Source organism: Corapipo altera, unplaced genomic scaffold, assembly GCF_003945725.1.
Source record: "Corapipo altera isolate COAL_440 unplaced genomic scaffold, ASM394572v1 61, whole genome shotgun sequence".
NCBI lineage: Eukaryota > Metazoa > Chordata > Aves > Passeriformes > Pipridae > Corapipo > Corapipo altera.
In genome coordinates, this window is record NW_020884910.1 from 2,876,004 (window position 1) to 2,903,860 (window position 27,857).

Below are 27,857 nucleotides of genomic sequence, written 5' to 3' on the forward strand. Positions count from 1 at the left end.
GATCCTTCAAGACTGGCTGATGGAGGTAGGGGAGGGAAAGTAGCTAGCTATTCCTGAATGACCTCACTAAACATCCCATTGAGAAGCACTAACCTTCAAGGCAGAGATACAGCACTAATCTTGAGGGCAGACTGTACAGCACTGCACAGACAGCAGTATTACAGTATGCAATGAGCTGAAAAAATTCTGCTTTTCTGTAGGTGAAGGAAAGTTTTCATATGGACACCATCCAGCTCAGCCGTTAAAATGCCATGGAAAAGACTTTACCAGCATGACTGACTAGAATTGGTATCCATCTGGGAGAAGGAAAAAAAGGAAGTAACTCTACCCCGACTCCAACTTGCTGTAAAGAGCAACATTATTATGTGGCAGGAAGGCCACTAACTGGGTACACAACTGCCACATCTTGCCAGCAACAGCACAGAAAATCTTGCCAGAGGTGGAGCAGCCAAGCACTCCACATGTTCCCCTCCAACCAGTGCTGAAAGCAGCAGAGTAAATTTCCTCTACACAGCAGCTGTATTTGCTGGTTCCCCAGAAACGTCAAAATAATCATGAGGCTTTGCTCTCCCTCTATGACCTGGGACAGGAGAGAGAAATCAAAGCTGTTAAAAAAATGTATGTTTCGTGCATCAACAGTGATTGTACTGAAACAGCACCACAGACCACAGTAACCAAATGGGGCATTACTACAGCAGGAGTGATCTCTATGCAGTGTATGTGCCTCTGGGTGTAGAAGAAAGCAAAATGAGAGAGCACCTTCTCAACCTAAGTTTGTTACAGGTGAGGAAGGAGGTGGGGAGATCTGGATTGTGGGCACTAAGAAAAGCAGACTTCTAAAAATATAAGAAATGTGGAGCAAGTGTAAGTGGGAAGCAGATAGAGGTTGAAACAACTTTGGATGCCTTCTGGAGAAGACCTGAAAAAGTTGAAAGTTTGGCTTGTTTCCCAGGCTCTTTGTGAGCCAGCATCCTCTTTTTTTTTATGTCGGATAAGATGAAGACTAGATCAAGAGAGAAAAAGACATCTCAGAAAGTGTGCTAAAACAAATTAGGAGTGTTTAAGAGGCAAAATGAAAGGTCTCTGTGGAAGATGAGACCACATTTTTACCAGAGAGTATTTTGAAGATGCAAGAAAAAAAAGGAGGAAAAGGAGACCTGGTTAAAAAATCATCAGTTGTCTGCCCAACATTCTAAAACGCAGGGTCAAACAAATACTTTCTGAATCTTAAACTTCCTGATGAGGCAGAGACAGTTACGTGGGGAGAAGGTTTTGACATGAGAAGAGGTGGCACAATAACTCCACAAAACCCCCACCAAATGCAAACAAAAAACCTCACCCTTAGCCTCCCAAAACAACACTCCTCTCCACAACTGTTTTACTGAGGTTTTTAGAAATGCAGCAGAGAAGTGAGAAAAATCCAAACGGTTTAGATAACCAGAAAATCCACTTCCCACTCATCACTACCTATTACCCACAGGGTTGACTTGTGGTGACTCTGGCTGAGGGTTTTCTGTTTGTTACTTTATGTGGTCATAAACTGGCTTTTCCTGTGCTACTTCAAAGCGAAGTATCAAGGCTTTGGACTTAGACAGCAATGAGAAGCAAGCAAACATAGGACATAATGATCAAAGTTGCCCAATGTGAATGATATGGCCTTCTTAAATCTCATACTTTCAGAAAACTCTGTCTCTGCTTCCTTCAGCACTCAGTATTCAGCTCTACAAGGAGACTGGCATGCACTGAAGGAAGATACACAAGTGAACGGGGGTGTGAGATAATCTGTCTCTTTCACTTTAGGTCTTATCCTGATCTCTGAGCCCCAAAGCATGAAGTTTAACATCCTTTTCAATATTTTTATTGTGAATAACAAGAATATCCAGATTTGTTCACATTATCCTCAGGAATACATAAGCTGTTTGAGTCTTGCCAAGTTCTCATCTTTAAATAACTTTCCATGGCGATGAGTTCTACAGCTGTTTATAAACATATTATACATATACCATCTCAATTACACAGAGCATGCAGGCACATTTCTGTATTCTCTATCCCTTCTAAACTTCCCAGGCTATGGTAAATTCTCTAAGGCTCAATGAGAATTTCTACCACCCTCTAGGGAGAATCAGAGTGGCATATTTGACAACCCTTCCCATCTCTTTCATTTTATGCTGTGACATGAAACTTGGGTGTTGCAATCAATACTTATCTGCTTTGCTCTAGACTGGTTCTCCTTATGCTGTGATTACCACTGTAATAACTAAGCTCCTTTTTCTGAGCCAAAGTGGGTATCTTTAGACTGTCAGGTGGAATTTGGGAGAATCCAGACTGTTCTCTTCTCCATCAAGCAGCCTTGACAGGCTGAAGCCAAGGAAGTTGGATCAAGAGGTACCTAGTGGTTTTATACAGGTTTCACATTCTCTAGGAAAATGGAATTGCTTGCTCCTCAGATGGTTAAGCCCAATCAGTAAAAGCCTCAATTGTTCAACTTTGATCAATATAGCTTTGTCTCCCTGCCACTGCCTGTCAGGTCGTCATCGAAGTGGGTACCAACACCACGGCACTTGGCACAGCACCCATGAGCAAGGCCCTCAAGATGGTTTCAGAGCAGAACATGGTAGAAGAGCAGAAACATGGTAGAAGAGCATGGTAGAAGAGCAGAAACATGAATGGGTCTAATTCTGTGAGCTTGAGTACAAGCTCCTCAGGACAGGAGCTGCCTTTTTCTTTTTGTTCTAAATTTGTCTGCCCATACACAGCAAAAGGATTGGCAGTGAGATCTCTGGTAATGTAAAGACCTTGCAACAACTCTCCATGTTCATATTGCTGCTAACTCGATTCCCAAGAGGCCACTCTTTAGGGCTTCTGTTGAGAGGGAGTTTATTGATAAGAATATGAACATATATGAATCTTTACTTTCCCCAGGAAGCTCTTTTTTCAGTCAACGAGCCATCTAGCATGGCTCTAAATAAGACAGAGGGATGAGCAGTGATAAATTATAAAGCCTCTGGACTGTGATCTCAGCATCTTATGGGTAGGGAGAAGTCACATTATCCTGAATAAAAATAAGTCAATAAAGACATGAAATAAAACTAAGATGAGCTCAAAAGCAGGCACTGGCTACCATGTCTAATCTACCTTACTGGATCTTTTTCTTGGCTGTGTTAGTTTTTATCTTTGTGCATGGTACAAAGAAAACAGAGCACCTGCTAACATACCTAGCCATAGATGGGTAGGCTGCCTGGGGTAGCCTGCACACACTATGTCAGTGTGATAAATGATACATGGTCCTGTGCTTGGACCTTCTCCAGACTGTGGTGCAGCTACTGGATATTCGAGGTTATTGTATTCCGTGAGGAAAATATTATCTATGCCTTTGTGAACCATGGATCAGGCAGGTTATGATTTAATATTAAGGAGACTGAAACAATAGGGTACCACCCACTATTTGTACAAAGAGCCTGGATTTTATCCCTTTTAAGAGATGAGAGACTACAGCATATTGCCTAGTGAAGAATTTCTAATGCTGACATCTGCTAACTCATACAATTTATAAAGGACATCATCAATACTCATCCCCACTCTAACTGAACAAATCCCAGTTTCCTGACAAATCCAGTTCAGAGTGCTGCTACAGTGTTTGCCATGGATTACCATCACAAACAGGGACGGCAAAAGTCATAGGGCACAGCGGGCTTAACAAGCCTGCACCTATGTCCTGAATCACAGGAAAGGGATCAGACTATGAGCAGGGAGGGATGTGTTGGCCTGCTGGAAGCTGCAGGTCAGCAATCCCAGAAAAGTGCTCTGCTGCCTGGAGCTGAAGAGCTAATCATAGAATCATCGAATCATAGAATCAGCCAGGTTGGAAAGGATCTCTGAGATCATCAAGTCCAACCTTTGATCCACTACCACCGTGGTTACTAATGAAGCTGTGTGTGCTCCCAGGCAATGTCTATTAAATTATCCATAACTATTTAGACCAGGTTACCAACGTCCTACAGAACAGTAGCCTGTCAGATAAGAAAGAAAAGGGTCTGGGTGACTCTCTCCACCTGCTCTGCCAAAATGCAATCAGTCAATCATCTGAAGAGGAATGGAAGAGGAGAGCAAGGACTTGCATCATTCCAAAGAATGTCATTCCTACTTTCAGCAAATTAAAGCTGATCTGTATTGTCATTTGCCATTGGAATTACTAAGGTTTTTTTCCCTTCACCTGCCTTCCTCCTAAGATGTCAGTGCTACAGTCACACTTTAACTATCTCCCAGGCTTAGGTGAGGGTTTTTTCCTGGGGCGGCTTCAGGGCTTGGGGACTTACAGTTGATGTGAGAAAAATGCCTGGTTCAACTGTTCACTGAAGGACCAGCAAAGGAAGGAACATAGCATTTTATAAATAATTTTTTTTAACTTCCCAGATAGGCAGATGAGTAGGCTATGATCACAGAATTTAAATGAACATGCATTCCTGCCTTCTCTGCATAAGTAGCAGCACTGCTTTCCCTTTGCATTTGTATCTTCCACTTCACAGCCAACAAGAAATAAATCATTTCTGTGGTCTTAACTCGGGTAATTAGCCAACAAACACTATTGACTAAGTCAATGAATGAAAGAAACAGTGGACAAAGTTGCTAATGAACTCCTTGAGGAGAGTGCACAGTGAGAAAGTAATTTGGCCCTCCCGCCCCCCAGTATGGGTTTAATTTCACTACCTGTCCATTGAAAATCTCCCACACAAGCTCAATAACACTCTGTCTTCCAGTTCTGCAGTCACGAGTTTAACCGTGAAAAAAATCAGAGAGAGATATATTTTAAAAAACCTTTACAATGATCTAAAATAGCTCTTTGATGCATAGCAGATGTCTTCAAAACTTGCATAAACGGAGCCAAAATGCCTTGCAGTTTTGGAAAAGGGAGATTCCAAGATAAGATGCGTTTCCAACTGCAGCAGCTCTGGAATAGATATGGAATTTATATTAATTGTCAACCTCAAGGAAAACACTTTAAAGTGTTAAAGGCCTTTAAAGTGTTAAAGGCCTTCACTCTCCCATTTTGGGACAAGTGTCTCACTGGGCTACATGCTGCTCAAAGACCTGATATCTGCCTGAAAGCAGTTCCTCTGTATCTGTAAAAGACAGCACATGGATTCAGGTGGGGAAAAAGAGAGAGAACAACAGTCAGTGAGACAGTGAGGTGGCAGACTGAGGACTGCCTGCCCTTCACTGTAACCCCTAGTTCATTACAAAGGGGGTGCTTGGCAGGCTTCACTGTAGGGAGGAAGACTGAGGAGAGGTTGGAAGGAAGTCAGTGAGATGGTGCTGAGGGAAGCTCTGAAACACACAGTATGGGAGAAAAAATGTGAAGGGACATGCTGGAAAACTGAACAACAAATCCAGGCAATCTGACTCTGGAGTTAAAGTGGGGATGGGGTTCTCCAGTTCTGTTGCTCACCAGACAGGATAGCCAAAATGAAGATTTGTTCTGAGGAGACTTTTATAAAAAGGAGAAAAGAAGTCTGTATCTGATATAATGGAGTAGGTGGTACAATTGAAAAAAAAATCACAAAGCAGCAACAGCCAAAGTGATGAGTCAGGACAAGAATCTTCTTACTGCTTTGAACAATGTATCTCATGTGTACCAGGTCTTAGTTTTCATGAAGATTTAAGCTAGCATCCTTGGAACACCCTTAACTCAGACAATATTAGGTTGTGCTCATAGAATAGCTAGGGAATATCTTCTACTTGAATACAAGAGATAGAGAACTGAAAGACTGATGCAGCAGTAAGATGGAAGATTTGATCAGAAATAAAACTTAGGAACAGAAATAACAGAGGTAAAAGGTTCCATATACATATTTAAAGGTGAAAAAAATAGGATCCATTTTCCTATAAATGCAAATGGCACCATCATGCTTAACGCTGAAAAAAGCAGAAGAGGAAAGTCAGGTAGTGATGGAACACAGAGGAGTACTGTTCCTCTCATCAGCTCTGCTCCTTCCACATCTTTCTGGCATTCTTTCCCCATCTTCCTTCTTTTGACATTGCAAGAAATGGGCCAGAAATACAAACTGCATATCTGCCTTTCATATGCGTGAAACTTCAGAAGGACTTTGGGTTAGCTGAAGGGACAAGACAGGAAATCTGAGTAACCCCAACCTGAACCACAAGTTCCAAATCCAAGGCGTTCCGGATGCAGCCCTAGGATTAAGGTCTCTTCCAACGTGTCATTCTACCTTTCTCTCTCAGACCTTCTTTCTGCAACACTCTCCTCTTTTCTGGCTGCTGAACTGCAGTAGGTACTTGACTATCTGTAGCACATGCAGAATGTTTGTACTCTGCCTGCCTCAAATCCTCTTTAACCCTTTACAATATATGGGAGTATCACAGGATACCATTCACATGCAGCTAATCAATGCTTTCCCCATGCATTTCAGATGAAAGAATATCTGACAGCAAAAGAAATCAGCTAAAGATTTCTCTCCTCAAAGTACATGAAGCAGAGGAAGAGAAACCCACCTCTCGTTCTCATCATACTGATAAATCTTCAGGGGGTGAGGTTTCCTTGCAACCCAAGCTGCTAACCCCAGAGAGTCTTGACTACTGAAAGGATATTCTCCTTCCAAGCTTGTTATGCCCTTGAGCATGGAAGGCACAGTTAGATAGCAGAACAAAGATGGTGAGTTGTCCTTTATTCTGTCTCCATCCTGCTCTTCACTCACCTTGAAGATCAAATGCCTTCTTTACTCACCTCACAAGACACAAGACAACTGTCTGCCAAAGTGGAGCGTAATATGAAATCATCTGTGCCACTGTTTGTCTCTCTCTTTTAAGGCAAATCAGTAGGAAGCAAACTCTTTTATGTAGTATCTCAACAGAAATCCTTTCCCCTCGGTCTGGCACCAGGAGCATTTATTTTGTCTCCACCACTGTGCTGTGCATTACCAGCAGTAGAGACTGGGACAACTCAATGAAGACCAAAGCTAAATAGAATTACGGGTCCAGTTCTGTAGAGCATCTACTGAAGTAATTTCATTTGTTCACTTGGAAAACCTGTTTATTGTGCCTGGGAAATCACACCTCAAAACAAGTTATGAAGTGCATTTAAGATTCTTGCCACTTTTCTACAGCTGCCTGTATTGCTAATGAAATTTTCTTTTGATGCTGGAAGAGAAGGAAACTACTGAACAGTTCACAAATCATCAGCACAGTCAAGTCCAGTTGGATCTCTTACCTGTTGGGGTGAGGTGCCTCCAGGTGATGACAGGTTCAGGACGCCCATTTGCCAAGCAAACCAGGGTCACGTTGCTGCCCTCATTCACGGTGATGTCTGAGGAGATATTGGAGATCTTTGGTGGAACTGTGAAGACAAAAGAAAGTTGGACATTGTTAGAAGAAGTATTATGGAGGGCAGCCTTTCTGGCTTATTAAACTATTAAGCAGAGTCCTGTCACAGGTTGCACTCCTCATTACTACCTGGGTTTCTAAAATCACATCAGAATAGTATGTACCGCTGTTTCAAGTTCTGCAGTTCGAAATGGCCTTTGCTGTAACTGCAATGCTTTGTGTTTGAACAGGTTAGGAGGTCTTCATAAAACCACCTTTAAGAACATGCCTGCCTGTCCCAAGGCTGCATGGAAGGAGCCAGGAGGCTCCAAGCACCATCCCAGCTCATTTTTACACTCCAAACAGTCCCAGACAGAGTTCTACATCCTCCTGCAGAATGCAAGGCCTCAAGGCACTGACTCAGAGGGTGTAGTAGTTACTGCTACCTCCCACGGGCAGATAGGACCCATGCTGCTAGCCAGCATACTGCTCTTCTGTTCACATAACCAAATGCTCACTGGGAACTGAACTAGAGAGTCAATAAGCATCTTCCTGTAGAGTCTGTGCAATGGCATGAGAAGCAAGGATGTGCGCCATAGCTAATGGGAATTTCTACAATGGGAACAGCAGGAAGGTTTCTGTGGCATCTTTCAGCCAATAGAGATGCCCCATGGGCTACCTGCAGTAGGTAGCTTCTGGATGACTGCACCTCACACAGCACAGCACCAAAAGCACAGTAGGGTCTCTAAAATTCACTAGACCAGCCATTGCTTGGGCATTCAGGATCCCTAAAGACCTTCCAAGCTAGCTGAGTTTGTGTCACAGGACCAGAGTGACCATGCTGGGACCTGAACACATCCAGATGTGGAGTATGTCAGCTGTTGCAGTCTCTCCTCTCTCATATCCATGTCTTGCTTCCATGCTTCAAACTCCAGAGGTAGTGAGGGAGTTTGACTAAAAAGGAATCTTCTAATTTTTTTTAAAATATATTTTCAGCTTCCAAATTTGTGTGTAGCGAGGAATGAAACAACATCATTTTCTGCTTTGCTTACCACAGAGTAAACAGACAACAGCCTCCCCTTCCCCCTCCCTGGCAGTAGTGCCTGATGGTCCTTTTGAGGCAAAGCCTATAAGCTAGGTGGGGAAAAGGAAATGAAGCCTGAAGAGAGCAACTCACTACTTCCAGCTGTGTTGCTGGATTCATAGGAATGTTGTTTACAACCCACAGCTCACTATACCCTCTCTCACTGGACCCATGGAAAACACTTTAGCATCTATGACCATGGGACTACCTTGGAGAAAGAGGACCTATCGAAAAGAAGTGAGACAGGCATGTACTTGCTGACACTTTCACTCATCCTGACAAGGAGGGATTTAAGCCAGGTACACTGGGGAAGGATTGCCATAACCTGTGGAGAAGTGAGAGTGCAGAGGGCAGTGAGGAATCAGTTGAGGGTCAGCACAACAGGGACACATGGGTCACTGGCAAACACAGGTAAGCAGAACCCAGGAGTAAAACCAGTGGCTAGACCACAATTTGGGAATATTATCATAACCTCAAAGGGTTAAGATTTGCATGAGGGAAAAAAAAGCTGTTCAGCAAACCAAGAAGGACTAAGCTCAATCAGCATTACCAGATGGAGCTGTAAGCCAGTGTGAAGTCCTAGCAGAATGGTGCAATGCCAGCCAAGGTTGAGGAGAGAGCAGCAAAAGCCACCACAGGGCAGCAGCAGAGCTGCAGTTAGGACATGTGTAATCTGCCACTTCCCAAAGCCATCAAGACATTTTAGTTCGCGCAGGATCAAGTAAACTCAGCAAATACAGATCTGACCATGCCTACCAAATGCCCAAGGGGAGGAGCATGTGTCCAGATGGTCATATCTTGCTTGTCACTTTTTCAGAGAAGGGAGAAAAGGGTATCCAAGGCTGAAATTCTGTTAGGAATATAATGGCTGGTTCCTTTCAGCTGACACCTTGGTCAGAGGGCATGGAAAGGCTGAAAGAAGGGGGAATAGGGCAAGAAATAATTTCCCTGTAAATTTAAAACCTGGTTTGGCTTCATCTGCTTAGAATCCAAAGCCAGTGGACAATAATTTCACTCAGATAAAAAGTCAGAGACTTTTAATTTTCAGGGTGTCAAGCCAGCATGTTAAAATGCCAAAACTGTCAGCACCAGCAACAGTTAGTATTGCCTCCTTGGCACTTGTCATTACTTTGCACACACCTTTTTAGGACAGCCTTAAATGAGAGGTTTTGACCTTATTATTTTTTCCCATGTGTGGGTTGTGTTATGCTTTCACAGGTTCTAGACTGCTGGAAGAAGGATTGCTGAGAATGGAATCTCCTGGGGCCAGGATCTTCTGGGTGTCAGAGCCTCCTTTTGCCCAGCCATCTCCTGTTGACCCTCAACTGCAACACTCTTCTGTGTCTGGCCTCTCTGAACCATTAGCAGAGGCAAAACCACTGGCTGCAGGCCCACAACAGGACAAGTACTACAGCTGAACAGTGCTTCCAAGCATTTTTATATTCTGACTTTTTCCTCCAGGAGAGACCAGGCTGCCGCTGGACCCCTCTGGCTCCAAAGACCATGGGAAATGAATGCCAGGGTCTCTGGTACTGCTGAAAAAGATGAAATTGCCAGATTTTTTCCTCCCTTTCTGTGTAAATATAATATGGGGTATCCATTACACTGTGCTTAGGATCCCCCTGGATGATGAGGGGAGCAGAGACAGACATAAAAGCAAGCACTGCTTCATCCCCAGAGAGAAAGAATGCTCCACCCACACCAGGGACTGATTCTGAAAAGAAGGAAATGAATGCTGAGAAAAATGGCTTGAAACTCACGTATTTGTTTCTTCTACATTTCACATCTATAGGATAAAGCTAATGCCAGGTCAGCATCTCATCTTCCAAATCACTGACAGTAAATAACAAGCCCCAAAGTAACAAGTGGCCGTTTGCCGTAAGAAGCTTGGACTGGAAGAGCAGGAGAGCTGCAAGGCAGGAGTGACACAAGGGCAGAGATACTGTAGGGTGTTCTGGGTTGGGAAGGCTGCAGGGTAGGAGGGGTGCAAGGTGAGAACCAGTGTGGGAATTCAAGTCCCAAGCAAGATGCAGTGAGGGAGCTAGGTAGGACAGGCTTCTGCAGAAACAGCTCTCACTGAGCCTGTTCTAGTTAATTGCCGTCAATCCTTCACTTCCTGACAACTGCAACTCACATTAATTTAAATAATAAGAAAGACTGAGACATGAAAAATAGAGCATGCTTCCCCAGCACAATCACTGTTGCTCTCCAGATGAAAGCAAGTGATTTGTTTCCACAAAAACACCCGCTATAGCAGTTATTACAGACCTGGGGCTGCATACGGGAGGCAGCAAGGAAACCACAAACAAGAGAATACACAAACATCTGCTGTTGTTATCCTTGCCTTTTATGACCAAAGCCCTTCACAGCTCAAAACTCCTCCTGAGATATTTACCTGGGAAGGTGTGGGGCAGGCTGGATCAACATTATAATTCAAGGCTATGGAAGGAGGCAAGGAGTAGCGCTACACCCCGTTTCCTAATTTAGTTTACACTGGAACTGGTCATGCCGCAGCTCCCAAACAGTTCAAATACTTGCGTTTTGATCAAAACATTTAAGCACAGCACAGGCACAAAGTGGGTTGAATAGGAACCACTGCTTTGCACAAGAGGTACTTATGTGCAAGGGGTACTTAAAGGCCCCCGGCAGCAGTTTCTGGCTCCTGCACTGATGGCACTCCGCTTTCATGTACTAAGATCTTAGTACAGGAGGAGTACTGGTTTGAGAGACAAGGGCAGGAAGCACAGGACGAGGAACTCAAATCAGGTATGGTAGAATAAAAAATGGAAACAGAGGAGATCTAGTTGGAAGACAGCTCGAGCCCTGTAATGCACACACAAGAAATTAACAGTCAGATATTCCGACTGTTCCCTATGGGCAAACAGAACTTTGCGTAAGACCCTTAAGTGCAGCCTTCTACAGTGGGGCATCTACTCCCCAGTCTGAAATTACAAGACTGCTTAACAGCCAAGTATTTTGTCAGTAAGTCACAAAATACATTTAAAAAATACGTTTCTTATTCCCACTCAACAGACTTATGATACAGCAAAAGCTATTTAATACCTCCAAGACACAGATGCAAACAGTATTGAAATTTCCTAAAAAACCCCATAAGCTTCATTTAAGTGCTCTGCTTGTCCCAAGAAGGGCACCTTGGATACAAATGGAAAAAGTCACTGCAATCCCTTCCATATATCCTCATTAGTTGCTTCCTCCAGCCTATTTCCTTCCTCTCTATTGGCAAGTAGGACCCCCATCTGTTGGAGAAAATTAAGACTCACATCCAGTAATACACAGGAGCCCCTGGCTCTCAGGGCAAAAAAAGAAAACATCAGGACTTCACTCCAAAGTCAAAGGAACTTTGCAGCCACTAAAGCCCTCCGCAGGTGCCTATCAATTAGCCTCGAGAGTTCTCATTTCCTTGTCCCCAGCTCCCAATTAACAGCACTTTGCAACAAATGCAAAGACGCTAATAAGCCCCAAGGCAGAGGTAGGGGGGACTCTGCCCATCATATGCCCCTTGAATGCTCTGGAGCAGCCACCTTGCTCACCACAATTAGGGGTCCTTTCCTGGGGCAATTAATTGACAGCAAATTGGCCTCATTAGTCATTGTTTAGTTACAGCGTTTAGGGGGGAAGAGAGGACCTGAAGACGGGGCTGAGCTGCTAAACACAACTAAATGGTTTAATTTCCCTCTTATGTGTACAGCAGGCTAATCACAGCTCCTTACGGATGTAACAAGAAACAGCTTGTTGAAGCTAAAGTCCGCAAAGGGAGCAAGCTGAGGACTGGAAAGTAAAATCCAGACACCCTTTGGGATGCGGCATGCTAATGTTTCTGAAAGCATTTTGCAGAAGAAACGCGACATGAGACCCAAGATGTGTTTTTTACGGTCTGATTCACGCTGCAGTCTCAGCCAGAGGGAGATGAAGCTGTCACCAGGGCGAGAGGGCAGAGAGTGAAGTTGTTGAACTTCATTAAAGAGAGCGGACTCTGAAACAGCCTTCTGACCTTCCGCTTTTCTAGGCTTGGTTTCACCCTGCTAATGCCTCGCGGCATTAACGCTTCTGTGAAGTAGAGGCAAATGCTGAAAGCTTGGTTTTGTTCTTTAATCCCTTGGGAACAAAAACCCACCCCAAACACACTACAGTGTTTTTACAAGGTGTAAAAAGTGCTTCTTTTTATTGTCTGAAAGGGAGTGCCTTGTCACGTGGCCCTTAGGGAAGAGTCTATCACAGCCAGAGCACAGAAACCACTTAAAGAGATCTGCAGTTCCCAAACCACAGTGTGCTCCCTCACCACTCTGCAGCATCGTGGCTGATCTCCATCGAGCACCATTGCTGATGCCAAGAGAGGCCGGGCAGGAGTCACAGGGACTGCTACCTTGGGCCTTGCATCTTGATGAGCTTCCCCGACTGCGCAGTTGAGCCTCACCCACTGAGACGCCAGGCAGAAAATTATTTAAAATCCAGATGGGGACTGCACATATTGCACTGACTGGGAGCAGAGAAGCAGACGGGATGCTGTAAATCAAAGCCTTGTGGAAAGCGATCCCCCTTTGCTGAGCTGGGTAGCACGTCAGAGCTCACCACACCTGAGAGGAAGAGTTTACAAGCCAAAGCATTTTGTCCAAAGGACAGCTGTGTTGCATCCAATATATAGTTAAGTGTCTGAACTATTTTTCTGCATAACATTGCATGGGAAGCACTACCAGAACACTCTTTCTTAGCAGGGAGCAGCACAGAGTGCAAACCTGTTGGACTGTTCCATTCCTGAGCTGTTGGAAAAGTCAGCACAGAACTGAGCTCAATTGCTTACAGTCATTCCAACTGACTCTACTTTTTTAAAATTTCTCTCCATGAAATTTTCAGAAGAGAAATTACTTACCTTCATGACTGAGGGAGAAATGGATAGAAAAGAGTAGCTTAAGTCTCAATCCAACCTTGTTTCTCAGTGCACTGAAGGTGCACTCAAGGTGACAATGTGGGACAAGATTAAAAGCAGTCTCACTTCTGCTCCTAGCCCAGTACCTCTACTTTAAACTTGGATGCCAGGTTTTCATTCTAAAGCAGCTGCAGCTTCAAGCTTGAGACCCAGTGTGGGAAAAACCCCTCTTTTAATTTTAGAAAGACGGCATAAACTCAGGGAACAAAGAAACAAAAAAGAATTTATTCAGCGCGCCAGGTTCTTCTCCCACCGAGTTTTCGGGGAGAAAACACCCATTGGCTTTACATCTCATTCATTTTATAGTTTTACAAAATCCCACCCTTTTTCAGATAAGTTTAATATATTCATTTTTACCTAAAAAGGTTTCTTTTCTCTAAAAAGGGGCTTTTCTTTTATTCTGATTGGCTGCAAGGCGTCCCCTGTCAAGGATGATGGATCTTCCTTTGTTCTTAGCCCAAAGAGAGAGAACTCCTTTTGTACAAAAATGGCCCCAAAAGATTTTAAGAACTCTTGCATTTCCCTTATCTGGCTGAAAAAGACCCTGACACTCAAGTCCAGTATTTTTGAACTTGGATATTTTACACTTATCTGCTGTTTGTATTTCTTGTAAAAGTAACTCTCCTAAAGAAGCCTGCTGTGAAAACACAGCCTTCCTCACAGGATGTGTAAACAACAACAGAAATGCTTGCCATGCTAATCCCCAGGGATTACCCTTGGAATGCCACCTAATCCCAAACACTTGAAGGACTATAGATGTACACAGCTTTTGGTCTTTGTTTCAAGTGTATTTATATATTCCCTTAAACTGTTCTTTTTAAATCTGGGAAGTATTTACTTACAGGACTGTAACAATACAAAATCTTTTCTTCTGCATATATAATCAGCCATTCTGGAAGAGAAATTCTGTGAGAAAAGTTGTCCTTAGTGTGCAGGTCCTCCAAAGACATATCTGAGAATTTTTTAAGAAGAACTTTTCCACAGAAGCATTAAGCATGTTGGATGTATATGGTATGCAGCTGAGTCCTAATATGCAGCCTTTCTAGGGCTTGATTCAGAGCCCAGGGAGCTCCTCCTCTGATGTTAATGGCCTTTCGAGAAATTCTAATAGAGCCAGAATGGGTGATGGCTTCAAGGAAATGCTGCAGCCATAACAGGGATGCTTTATAAGCCAGTTGAGAGAAAAAAAGTAAGATTATGGGTTTTTAACTGAGTCCCAGCTGTCCTTGGCTTCTGCCTGTTAACTCTTTCTTTGGGAAGTAGACTAGGGAGCACAGGCCATGTATGAGAAAAAAGAACAGAGAAAAGCCTATGCAATTCCAGGTCAAGAGGTACAGGTTCAGAGAAGGTTTAGGAAGATGACTGAGATTTTCTTGATTAGTCAAGCAGGGAAGTTAATGTCAGCTAACACTCCACTCTGGATGAAGATGAGGTTGTCCATCATAGCTTTACATGCTGGAGAAACAGAGCCAAGATGTTTGGTTTTTTGTTTGTTTGTTTTCAGATCTTATGCTGGTGCTCATGTTCAGCTCATTAGGGACAGACAGTACAACCAACAGAACAGCTTTCACGAGCCACCTGACAGGCATCCACATACAGGCTGAAAAGAAAAAGTATCTCTCTCCAAATGCCGTTCTCAGATTCCTTTGGCTACCCATGGTTTATCCCACAGCCTCCTTGATAAACCATAGGGTAGTAAACTCTCCTAAGTGTCTTGTGCATACCACATACCCAAGGATCTGGCTCAGTTTCAACTGAGACAGCTTCTTAGTGACAGGCCTCTCACTCAAATAAAATGCATGTGGTACATGTAAAATATCTTTTATTAGCAGGCTTTCCTTCCTTACACATTGAAACGAGCAAAATGGAATGGGAGACCTTGCTGTAACCACCTTTCAGGATTGCTTTCAGGCTTCTGGGGGAGCAGAAAGCTAGCATAGCACTTTGGAAATACTGAGTTTGCTTCCAGTCAAAAGTATAAAGAACAAGGATAATATACCCATACTAGGACCTTTACATAAAATCATAAAATGTCTTGGGTTGGAAGGGATCTTAAATCATCTAGTTCCAACTCCCCTGCCATGGGCAGGGACACCTTTCACTAGACCAGGTTGCTCAGAGCTCCTTGAACACTTCCAGGGATGGAGCAGCCACAACTTCTCTGAGCAACTTGTTCCAGTGCCTCAGCCCCCTCATAGTGAAGAATTTCCATCTAATATCTAATCTACACCTACCCTTTTTCAGTTTGAAGCCATTCCTCCTTGTCCTGTCACTACATACTTCTGTAAATAGTCTCTCTCCATCTTTCTTGGAGGATCCCTTCAGGTACTGGAAGGCCAAAATTAGGTCACCTCGAAGCCTTCTCTTCTCCAGGCTGAACAATCCCAATTCTCTTAGCCTTTCCTCATAGGAGAGGTGCTCCACCCCTTTAATCACCTTGGTGGCCCTCTTCTGGAGTCGCTCCAACAGGTCTATGTCCTGTCTGTGCTGAGGACCCCAGAGTGGATGCAGCACCCCAGGTGGGGTCTCACCAGAGTGGAGGGGCAGAATCACCTCTTTCCATCTGCTGGTCACACTGCTCTTGAAGCAGCCCTGGACACATTTGGCTTTCTGGGCTGTGAGCACACATTGCTGGGTTGTGTCCAGCCTCTCACCTACTAGCACCCCAAAGTCCTTCTTGGCAGGACTGCTCTTGATCCGTTCCTCCCCCAGCCTCTATTGATACTGAGGGTTGCCCTGATCCAGGTGCAGCACCTTGCACTTGGTCTTGTTAAATCACAGGAGATTCCCATAGGCTCACTTCTCAAGCTTGTCCGGTTCCCTCTAGATGGCATCCCATCCTTCATGCTTTAGATAAAATTTATTCTTCTGTTAAGTGCACAGATTTGGAGAAGACAGTAAAGTACTTTACACTGTCCTTCATCTGTAAATTTCCAACTTATGGCCCAGGACAGATATCTGTTAAGAATACACAAATTTTGAGTGTGAAAAAGACTGAAAGTGCGCCTTCACATTTTTTCCGCTTGGGCTGCTCAGCACATTCCTGCTTTGTCACTATTGCTGGATCCACAGATGTTGGCCTTCCCCACCACACACACTTATTAAATGCTAGCTGTGAGACCTCCACTTGTTAGCTTGGTGATAGTTGCAGCAGCCTACTTTCTAAACACCAGGGTGTTATCATCATCTCAAAAGGGAAAGCCAAAGAATGCCTCTTGTTGGAAATTCTCATCTACACAAGTCTGATCAAGCAGAAAAGAGAAAAAAACAAATAAAATACTCCTGAAGTAAAGGTATCTTTGAAAAAAACTAAGCAGCAGGCTAAAGCTGAGATGTGATTGTGGTGATTTCCTTCCCACAAACCAACGGAAAGCCAAGGTTTCCTGAGGAAGAGAATTTCTGCTGTCGGAGAGAGTTCCCTGCCAAAAGAGAGTGCTCTGTTTTGGTTCAGCCACATGCAGCAGCACCTTGATGTCTTGGAAGTTTCCCACTGTTTCCCTTTCCAAGCTTTGCTCTGTGGTAAAGATGCGCTGTATACATGCAGACAACCTCAAAGGGGGAAAAGGATGAATTCCAAGAGCTTTGCTCTGTAAACACATTACATTGAATTTATGCCATTTCAATTAAAGGAGAATCTCTCCCAGACTGCCAGGCATGAGGCTCATTCCATGTGGCCTGTAGCTTTACCAAGACACACAAAAACACTGTCTTCTTCCCCCAGGGGGGTTCAAATCTGCCCTCTTCAAAACTGACAATTTTTTTGCTGGTTTCTTAGTGTCAGCAAACTGAGAGTCACAGAATCAGAGAATGGGTCACGTTGAAACAGACCACAGTGGGTCACCTGATCCAACCTCCCTGCTCAAGTATCGTCCTAGAGTACACTACACAGGATTGCATCCAGACAGTTCCTGAATAGCTCTAGTGAGGGAGACTCCACAACTTTTCTGGGCAGTCTGTTCCAGTGCAGGGTCAACTGCACAATAAAGAAGTTCTTCCTTATACTCAGATGGAACTTCCTGTGTATCAGCTTCTGCCCGTTGCCTCTTGTCCTATTGCTTGGCACTACCAAGTAGAGCCTGGCTCCATCCTCTTGGTATCCTCCCTTCATGTACTTGTATACATTGATGAGGTCCCCTCAGTTGTCTCTCCTTGAGACTGAACAGGCCCAGCTCCCTCAGCTGTTCCTCCTAAGAGAGATGCTACAGTCTCTTTAATCATCTTTGTTGCCCTTCCCTGGGCCTGGTACAGGAGCTCCATGTCTCTCTTGTCCTGAGAAGCCCAGAACTGGACACAGCACTCCTGTCCTCACTAGGGGTGAGTAGAGGGGCAGGATCACCTCCCTTGACCTGCTGGCAATGCTCCTCCTAATGCACATTAAATTCTAGGATTGAAGAGAAATGCAGGATCAAGAGCCTCAGGTACTCAATTTCCACCAGAGCTGAGCTGGATTACCCACCCAAATTATTCTGAGAGGCTGGGAGGAGGCAGACTGCCAGATGCCCAGGGTTAGCTATAAATGCAGATGCCTACAAGAAAGAAGCAGCAAAATTTTGTAAGTTTCAGAATCACAAGTAACAAACCAAGAAGAACACAGTAGACATTGTCCATTCAGGACAATGAGGTTACATCCAGAAAGGTTTCCAGCACCTTTATGTTGAGTGGGACAACAACTTTACAGACAACTTTCGTCTAAGGTTCTGCAAGCAAATGCTCACCACCCCAGAAATCCAATGCTACTAGCTGGAGATTAGGAATGAGATACCTCCTCTGATTGTCAACAAAGAACACTAACAAAAAACTGCAAATACTTCCACCACAATAGGGAATCAAAAACTAAGTCCGATGGAAAACGTAAGCCACGTCTCTGCTGTAGCAGCACATCCACATCTGTGCACTTGGAAGAGCACAGCTAGCAGGGTAAGCAACATTACCAAAAACTGAAGGAATCACTCAGGTACTTCATGTTAAAGCAGCTGTTCTGCTATATACTTGTGCTCCACCTTTCCAAGGCTCAGTTCCCGCTGTCACTCTTAGGGAACTACTGTGTGCAAGATATGTGGCATCCCCCTGAGACTGACACCTGACTGGTGTCACAAGAGGTACGGTGCCTTACCATCAACAGCTCAACAGGCAAGTAGGAGAAGTAAGTGAAGAATATCTGCAAAGCCTCAGACTGTTCCTTATGAGGAATTAACATGCTGCAAAGTTCCTTGGCACAGGAAAAAGGGCAAATCCAAGGCAGACCTATTCATGGGCACAGGAAACAGGCCTGATCCTTTACTGGTGGTATAAACTAAAGAGAATATACTCTTTTACATGAAAGGGAATGCAGAGAAGGAGAGAATCAGCCTTGTGATTCATAAACCCAGTGTAAAAAGCTGGACTCACAAAATATTGTACAAACTGAAGAGGAACAGAAATGTAATCAATATAGTTAGGGATACTGATGAATGATAAGGATACACTCATACACTTTCCGTTCTGATGGTCACGATATACTGGAGTCTGCAAAAAATGATTTTCTTAAAGTACAAAGAGTGATAAAAAATATAAAGAAACTTTGCATCAGAACACAATGATGAAAACTCTGCCAAAGCCTGAGGAAAAGCAGAGATATAGCTGAGATGGCATCACACTATGGATCAACCTGCCAGTGGATTGGGCTCAGACACTTGTGACAAATAGGCACAAGGGATGCAGCGCAAATACAGTGTGACACTATATCCTGGGCATATGCTTGATGTATGGAGGATTAAATGCCACACACACACTGTCCTGGGTAGATTGTATCTAGTGCTGACAGATACCTGAGGGATCTGTCTCTTTCTTTATACACTTTGGCAATTGCCATGCCAACAAAGGATTATGGGACTGGGGGGGTGAGAAGGAGAGATCATTTGCCACTCTGTTTAATAGAGACTTTATCCTCTAGGGGGATTTTGTCAAGATGTTGGATTTCTTCTTAAATGGTGTTTCTACCTGCCTGTACACATTTGGGGTTGATAGGCTTTACTCCTTTCCTCTGTCCCTCTAACACAACACCTCGTTCTTCTGGAGTCCCAAACCAACCTTTGAGCCAATGTGGCCTCTCTAAGCTGGTTTGAAAACTGCTGCCCTCAACCCTTGCCTCCATGCAAAGGCAAGAAAACAACCAACATGCTGCAAAGACCAATTCCTTTCCGTCTCTGGTGAGCCCTCTGATTGATGGCTCCCTTCGTCAAGAGAGACAGACTGTCTGGAGTGTGAGATAGCTAACTATCACCTGGGGAGGCTATTAGAGGGAGAAGGAGGGAGAGAGGGAGAGACAAACAGACAGACTGAAAGACAAAGACAGAAAGACAGGCAGAAAGGAGAGCTAAGGAAGAAGAAAGAGGAAAAGAGCGACAGCAGAGTGCAAATGAAAAAAAGACAGTAGCACTTGATGAATTAAGTTGTCAACTTTGGCATCACCTGTGTACCTTGTCATGCCAATAAATTCATTGAAGCTGAAGCTGCACTGCGAGTCAAGAGTGAGAGAGTGCTGATGGAAGGAAGAAATAACAGCCCATTTAAAGACTCAGAGCAATTTATTAGTTACCTCAGGAAGAAAGTAGTGACAATGGGGAAGGAGAGGTGCTTCCCCATCATGCTGGGCAGGGAAGCTCATTTTGGATTCAGGCTGTCCACCCAGTCACACTGCAGAAAGCAAAGAGATAGACAGACCTGGTTCAAGAAAGAGAAAAACGGGGGAGAGACTTGCTGGGGTTCAAGGGAAACAGGGCAGACACATGCCTTTGCATAGTACTACATGCCTTGGGACATCCCTTGAGGAATTGAGGGAAGATAGTGAGATCAAGCAGCCAGATACCCCTGTTGTGAGGGGAGACAAAGGGTGTAGAGCACAGTCAGCATTGCAGCACTGAGGGAACGTGAAGGAAAGTACAAATGGAAAGCACAACTCTGGCACAGAGGGGTGATATGGTTTGAAGCTGGCTCCCTGCCAAGTCTCCAAACCTTACCACAAGAAGTCCGTGTGTCCCCCCCCACCGCCAAACCTCAGGGAGAAGAGGGAGAAAAACAACCAAGAAAAACCTGAAACGAGAGAGACAGCTAAAGCAATATATATATATAAATATATTTACACTTATGTTACAGTTATATACAATTGAAATATATACACAATTTCACAAGGGAAAGGGAAGGGGGAAGGGAAAAGGAACAAAACCAAAATAAAATATATAGATATCCTGATTAGTAGCCCAATATCTAGCAACTAAAAGAGTTAGCAAAGAAATATCTCACTACTCTCCTTGGGACAACCGAGAGTTGTTCTGGAACGATCGCCGGCAACCTCCGCCTCCCAAGGTCAACAAGGCCTTACCAGGCCTCGCTCCCCAACATGACAGACTCAACAGCAGGGAACCTGCACCTCCAAGCCGCCGGAAGGAGAGAGAGCGAAGGCCTCTCCTCCTTTCTTCTTATAGTCTGGCTTACGTAAAAATCGTAGGGAATACTGGGTAAATCTGGGCCCTTCCTTGGCTACAAACTGGTCACCAAGGAAGGCCTAGACCAAACTACCACAAGGGGTGATGTGCTGGAAAGCTAGGAGGGAGACAAAATCCTCTGCTGACTGAGTTGGAAGCATGGCACTGAGATGCAAGCAGCTTTGACTGATGGCACCAGGGAGGCACTGCTCCAAGGTGCTTTCCTGCACAGCTAAGGAGATTGTCACTAACTTTTTAAAGGATCCTGCATGTCTTAGAAGAGGAGTTCACAAGCTCCTGCCATGCCCCAGAACTCCAGTGAAGTCTGCTGGAATGGGAAAACCAATGGTATGATGCCCTCACCCAATAGGTTTTTTCTCCCCTTACTATTACAACTTCCCAAACTGAACAGTATCTGCCCCAATTGTTTGAGAAATGTGTCTGCCTCTTTACGTCCTTCCCTTCTTTCGTCCAACTCATCTTTTCCCACATAGGAGCTTCTGCAACCCCTGTGCTCCCAGAAGATGCTCAGCTCCCAACAAAAATTCTTGTATCTTCCACAGGGACTAAGAGTCACAGAAGCTGATTTACCAAAGCAACTCAGACCCCCTGTGACCTCATTTGTAGCCATCCAAAGATGTTTACATTTATGTGACAAGACATGTTCACTGACCCTTCCCTGCAATGAGCTGATCTCAACCAACCGCCAGGCATTGCACCAAGAAAGAGAAGGATGCCACCTGCTCCGAGATTCATTCCTCCCATGGCCTCTGCTGCTGCGTGCTCCACTGATGCCCTGAGCTTGGACAGAGGGGTGGGAAGGAAGGAGAAAGGAAAAAAACCCTAGATTCCTCCTTTAGACAGAAGTATTGTTGGTATTTCCTTTGATCAGGGAGAAATTCTGACTCAGCTACACAAGTGGAGAAGCCAGTCTTTTCAGCTTGAGTGAAACACTGAAGATTTACAACTGTTCAGGGTATTTGGAGAGTTTGGGTAGAAGTATGTATACACATGATAACATCTAAGTCCATGCAGAGAAATAATATATATGGCATAAAAATATCCTATGTGGATGTCTGTGTATGTGCATACATACAAGACATAAACATACTTAGAATGTGTACATATGTATAGATAGATACATACTGATACGTGCACATATACACATATTGCCATTTTCTCCTGAAACTCCCAGCCTCTTGGAGAGCTCTCCTTTGGCTGGTGTTTTGTGAGCTGCCAGGCAGCCATGACACAGCTGTCCTGACCGGGGTCCCCTGAGCTGTGTCGTGTAGCTCTGCTGGCTACCTTCAATTCAGTATCAAATGAGAACAGGGATCTCACTGAGCCAAGCTCCATTCTGATCTGACTTGTGCCCAAATCAGATCAGCTGTAGTGCCCTCAGGCTGTGGCGCTGTATTAAATTTGAGGGCAGCTTTAATCTGCTTCACCGTTTGCACAGTGGAAGCTGTGCTTGACCTACTGGGAAATTACAAGTATGTCCCTCATTCAAGTAAAGTGGACATTTCTCTTCCAGGAGTTGTGATCTTTGTGTTCGTGTTAACTTAGTTTAAATGATCTAAACTGGTGGCTTCCAATCACTCTTGTTCCGAGGGCACCTTGCAACTTCCAGGGGAAGGTACATGCACTGTATAGCGAATATAACTGATAACAATAGGTTTGGTTTTCCTGAAGTCCATATACTTCCTGAGAGTCACAGACTGTGGCAATCTGATGGATTTTCACTTACTAAGGGGAAGAAAGGAAAAAGTCTCATGATTCATAGTCTTCCTCTGTTAGGGGTATTGAGTTGATTGTTGACCCTTTAGCAACAGGAGCAGAAACATGAAGCTGCAGACATGGGGACCTTTTGCCACATGGGGACCTTTTGATGTGTAGGGGCTTGCAGTACTCTTAAGTGTCCCTGTCCCCTTGAAAGGTTACCAGACACATCCTGCCCCACCACAAGAAGTCACTTCTAACCACAAGCATACCCATTATGGGCATCATTGCTCATGAAGGCACCCCACTGACCCTCTGTAGTGCCTCGCTGTCCCTCCCACAACAGAAGGCCATTGAGATGCACATGTAAATCCCTGAATGCCAGGCTCTCAGAGTAGGACAGCACTTACACCACCAATAGTGTCCTGGCAACTGGGCATTGGCCCTGGTGGCAGTGATCACATCTCTAAGTGGGCTGTGTTGCTTGCTAGCTAAGCAGGGCTTTGGGTAGCGCCAAGTCAGGAAGCAAGCAGGAAAAAATCCTTCAGACAGCCTCTCTGTCCAGCTGAGGAGGTACACGTGTATGGAAGGTACACCTGCTAAACGATTTCCACTCCAACCCACGAAGCAGAGAAAGCACTGACATCAGGACCACGCTCAAAGAGTCTCTTTCTTAGGGAATGCGGGTTCCTCTGCTACACCTTAACAGTTCATGAGGAGGGCTGGTGTCATGATCCCAGTCACAGGAAAGGAACACCAAGCACATCGAAGGCAATGTGACTTGCCCAAGGGAACATATGGGACCACAGCTGAGGGAGGTGGCTGTGAGGTTCAGCAGTGTGACACTGGTTGGTGGTAAAGAAGGCTAGCTTCTTACTCTGCCATTGCGTGGTTCTGAGCCACTTGTTCCAACCCTCTTTACCCTCCTTTTTCCTCCCTCTCCCCCCCCCTTCTGTTTTCCAGTTCTTTTGACCAAGAATTGACAAGCTCTGTGTGTGTGCATACATACCAGTAGCCTGGGCCTTACTTCAGCCTTTTGGTTACTATAACAATACAAATGGAACAACCTAGAATTTCAGACTTGCCACCCACCCAGCAGTTTGACCAGGGTTGTGCTTTTGCAAAGACCAGGCCTGTATTCTAGGCCTATTTTTAGAAAATCTAATTTGTAGACATGAGACCTTGCAGAGGAAACAGTATTAGCCTGAAAAATTCCCTTCCTCAAAAAGCCTTTTAAAACCAACCATGACCAACTTGCTATCCTGAACTGCTGAGGAGCCCAGGACACCTCAAAGGTGGCCTTCCTTTATCTGTGTTTAGCCAAGAAACAGATAAAAGTATTGTAAGGCGGTGATGGGATCATGCTAGAGGCTACAGACAGAAAGAATGACTGAATTTCATTTGAAAAGACTGTTCAATAGGGGACATTCATTATGACATCTAAATTACTAGATGCCAAGTGTTTGTTAAAATACGATGTGGTCTGGAGGGAGGCAAACAAATAAAAAGGGCTTGGAGAAGCAGTGAGTAATGGTGACCCAATTCATTTAACTATCGATAAAACACAGGTGAGGAAACATTCAGGAGAAAAAAAGTCTCTGCAAATCATCAGCTAATGGATTAAATGCATCTGAGTGTGAGATGGAAATTAACTGATCAATTCACTCAACAGCTGCTAATTATATGTGACAAGGCTTGCAGAACTCCAGAAGTCTATGGAGCTCAGAGGAAAACAGTGCTAGCAGAAAAATTTGAAGGCTGCCTCTTGCCACTGTAGGGTACAACATTTGCCCCAGTGAGAGAATGTCACTGTCACTGAATAAAATTTAACTGTGCAAATGTTTGAAGTCTGTATTTCAAAAGCATGGAAAGAGGGGTTCTCTCTTACTGCTTTATAACAATTTGCAACATTAGGTATAAATATATGGTATCAAAATTAACATGCCAATCTAAACAAAATTAAATGTAATGCTACAGTCAAAATGAAACCTTTTTGCCTCATTGCAGTTAAACATTTTGACGTTAGTGAAATGAAACTAGAAAGTTAAAATGATTTGTTGTGACACTCATCTGTCCAAAAAAAAATGTTGCATCACCATGCTCCTGCAAAATGCTTTGATGCCAACAGAACTGATCTTCCAACAGGAACTTCTCTCACATTTTATGCACTACTTTCACAATTTCTTTTCGAATTTTCCTGACCACTTCCATTTTGGCTTGCACCATTTAGGAAATGACCGTGGGGATATTGACTACCTTTTCTCTCCCTTTAGGTTAACTCTTCTCCTTGGGACTCCTCTAAAGTCATGCCCTTGGAGAGTCAGCAGATTGTAGGATATATAGAAAATAAATAAATAGTAATGATGAAATAATTGATCACCAGGGAAAGATTAGTACCAAAATGAGATTTTTCCCTGAAGGAGATCAGAATGGGAACCTCACTGGTGCAATTCTCACCCTGCACTGTAGCACTGACATTGGAATCCACTACTGGAGCAAGAATAAGTGCTAAGCACATATATCAGCAATTAAATTATTAATTCAAAGAGGAAAAACAGTGTGGCTTATAAAACAGATGAAACTTCCAAATCAGGTGTCTCAGGCCTGACATTATGACACAAGCAATGTCAGTTCTGGAGATGATGAGATCTGAGCCAAGGCACATCTCCAGATTCATCACGCTAACAATATTTATTATCTGTTCTCAAACCCCAACTCTGTAACTTGTGAGGGTCCACTATGTTCTATGCATGGCCTATGATACTATTTTTAGGCTGGTTTTAAAATTCATGGTTGAAGGGAATTCAGAGGATGCAATGTTTAATACAGTACCTCATGAACTCCCGCTAGCAAATTTAATTCAATCTGTCTTGGGTTAGGAGCACTGTCACGGATTGGCAATTGCCTGAAGAACCATAAACAAGGGATAATGACAAGGGGCATGTAAGAGCAAAGTTGTAAGCAGGTGTAAGTGAGGTGCTGTAGGAATCCATGTGATGTCTGTTTTCATTTAACATCTTCATTAATGAGGCTTAAGAATAGCTTACTAATGAAAGTGGTGGATGATGCTCAGCTGGGAGGAGCTGCAAACATCCATCCGGGCAGATAAACATAAAAGGGTACAAAGGGATTAGTCGTAGGGGCAAAAAGAAAATAATGGAACATGTTGATTATTTCTACCGAAGAAAAAAAAATCAGCTCATGGTAAGGGAAGATCATGGGGGTTGAAGAGACTCCCACATCTTTTCAGATAGAATGGGTGTGCAGCTTTGGGTGAGATTTCTCAAAGCACTGAAGAATGTAAAACTGTGGGTTGTCTGAACTCAAGACAAGAATAAATGGTAAAGCATCCAGGCACCCTATTAGCTAGATGGAAATGTCATCTAAGGCCCAATCTAGATTACATCTGTACTGGGGATGGCACATCAGCCCATATCTATTTTCACAGATGGTTAAAATATATAAATTAAATAATGCTTCAAGGATAATGTTTCCCTCATTTGAGGCACAATTAACCACAGTGAAGAAAGGGGAAGGAGAACACTGAAATTCCTGGATTCAGTATGCTTAACAGTAATGCTGAAGAAGTATCCCTAGGACCAAGACAAATGACATAGTAGAGGAGTAAAGTTTTAGACAAAAGATACCATGTGGTGGAATAATGGTCCTTCTTAGCATTGCTAACAATACATATTCAATGCCACAAGTCATTCTGCTGCAGCACCCAAAAGATTTGGAAAACAGTAGGAGAGGCATTCCTTAGCTTGCTAAATCTGAATGTAAAAGAGGACGATACAGCAGCTCCTGCACAGCATCTCACTGCAACATGAAAACCTGACTAAATCAAGGCTCATTTCACAGTATTCCACAACATGGCTAACCCTTCATCTGAGACTGATCTATACCACTTGCTGTTAGCCAGAGAAGAGCTTGATATTTTAATCCCCAAGTAACCCAGTGCTGGAGTGTCCCCCCTGCACTCCTGAAAACTTGGCCAGAATTTGCTCTCCTTGCTGTAAATGCAGAAGGTCACAGGACTGTGTTTTAAAGTGTTAACTGTTTCATAGCCGTGAATCCTTGCAATTTTGCATTCCAAGACCACAATACTTGAAAGACTAACTTATCCCTTATAGCAGATGTGTTCCCTTATATTTAGTATTTGTATTTTCAAAAAAAAAAATTAAGGGAAAACAAAGCAGAATAAGCAATCCAAATGGAACAACTTATCAGGAATGAAAAGTAATAAGTAATTTCGCCTGTCCCTTCTTTACATCACCTGTGGTCCACCTGTGCCTACTCCAACTCCTTAATTTAAGGTCTTTAAAACTTAACTGGGCAAAAAGAAGCTGAAAATGTATGTACACTAAAAAATGTATGCTTATGTATGCTAAAAAATTCTGAATGAACGGGGTGTCAAGGGACAGAGAAGACTAGGAATTATCAAAAATAGAATATTCTACTGATTACAGCAGTTCAGAACCAGGCCCTGCCACTCATTTGCCCTTATTCTGGGCAAGCTTCCATGTGCCTCAGCTCACCGGGAGTTGCAATCTTTTTTCGTACCACTCTGTTTTTATCAGGTCCATTTTAACTGTAGACTCTGTAGGGCAGAGACTATCTCTCAGGCTTTGTTCACAACCTTACCTTAGAGCCTGTGGACAGTACGCTAGTTTTAATTGGAATAAGCGAAATGAAATTATGTGTTTAGTCTCTACCATAAAAATGCCAAATGTTAAGTTAAAAAAGAAATTTGTTTTTTAGATATCCAAGAGCTAAATAACTAATCTAAAGTATTAGTTCACTTGCAGAAGTGTGGCTTTAATTCTGTATAGTGTTCATTGCAAAATGGCAAAATTAAATATTAAATCCTCACTAAAAAAAATTGCAACTGAGCTTCAATAAAACATGGCAACTCAGCCTGAAATATATTTTTTCCCCTCAGAAAATTATGTTCAGGATGCTTAAAATAACATTATTTGAGCTAGGTTTGAATAGTTCCCTCTTTAAAGTCGATGAGATGAAGAAAGGAGAAGCAATGGAGCCCAGAGAATTTAAGGGACTTGCTACAAACCACAAAGGACGTAAGTGCTTTTGTCAGGAGGCCTCATATTTTCAATTTTGGGCTTAGATCCCAGGGTCACAGAGTCTGAGAAGAAGTACTTTTATCACATGAAAAGTGTGATGCTATGAACTGAGAGTTTTAACATACAGACACAGAGAGTATCCAATAACAAATTCAGAACCTAACCCCAGAGGCCAGGTTTCAGGCACACAGGCACTCCACGGTGCACCCAGATGCAGTAAGTGGACCACTAGTTTTGGTAGCTGA

At 43.6% G+C, this 27,857-nt stretch overlaps 1 protein-coding gene across 8 annotated transcripts in view; it reads right to left on the bottom strand.

Annotated features, from left to right (window-relative positions):
- Positions 1-27,857, bottom strand: part of LSAMP (limbic system associated membrane protein) — a 1,002,030-nt gene that overhangs the window by 107,010 nt on the left and 867,163 nt on the right. For all 8 annotated transcript variants that reach the window (XM_027653694.1, XM_027653696.1, XM_027653691.1 and 5 more), the window contains one exon: positions 7,226-7,351. In XM_027653694.1, coding sequence (XP_027509495.1) covers positions 7,226-7,351 — 126 coding nt within the window. The remainder of the gene's footprint in view (positions 1-7,225; positions 7,352-27,857) is intronic.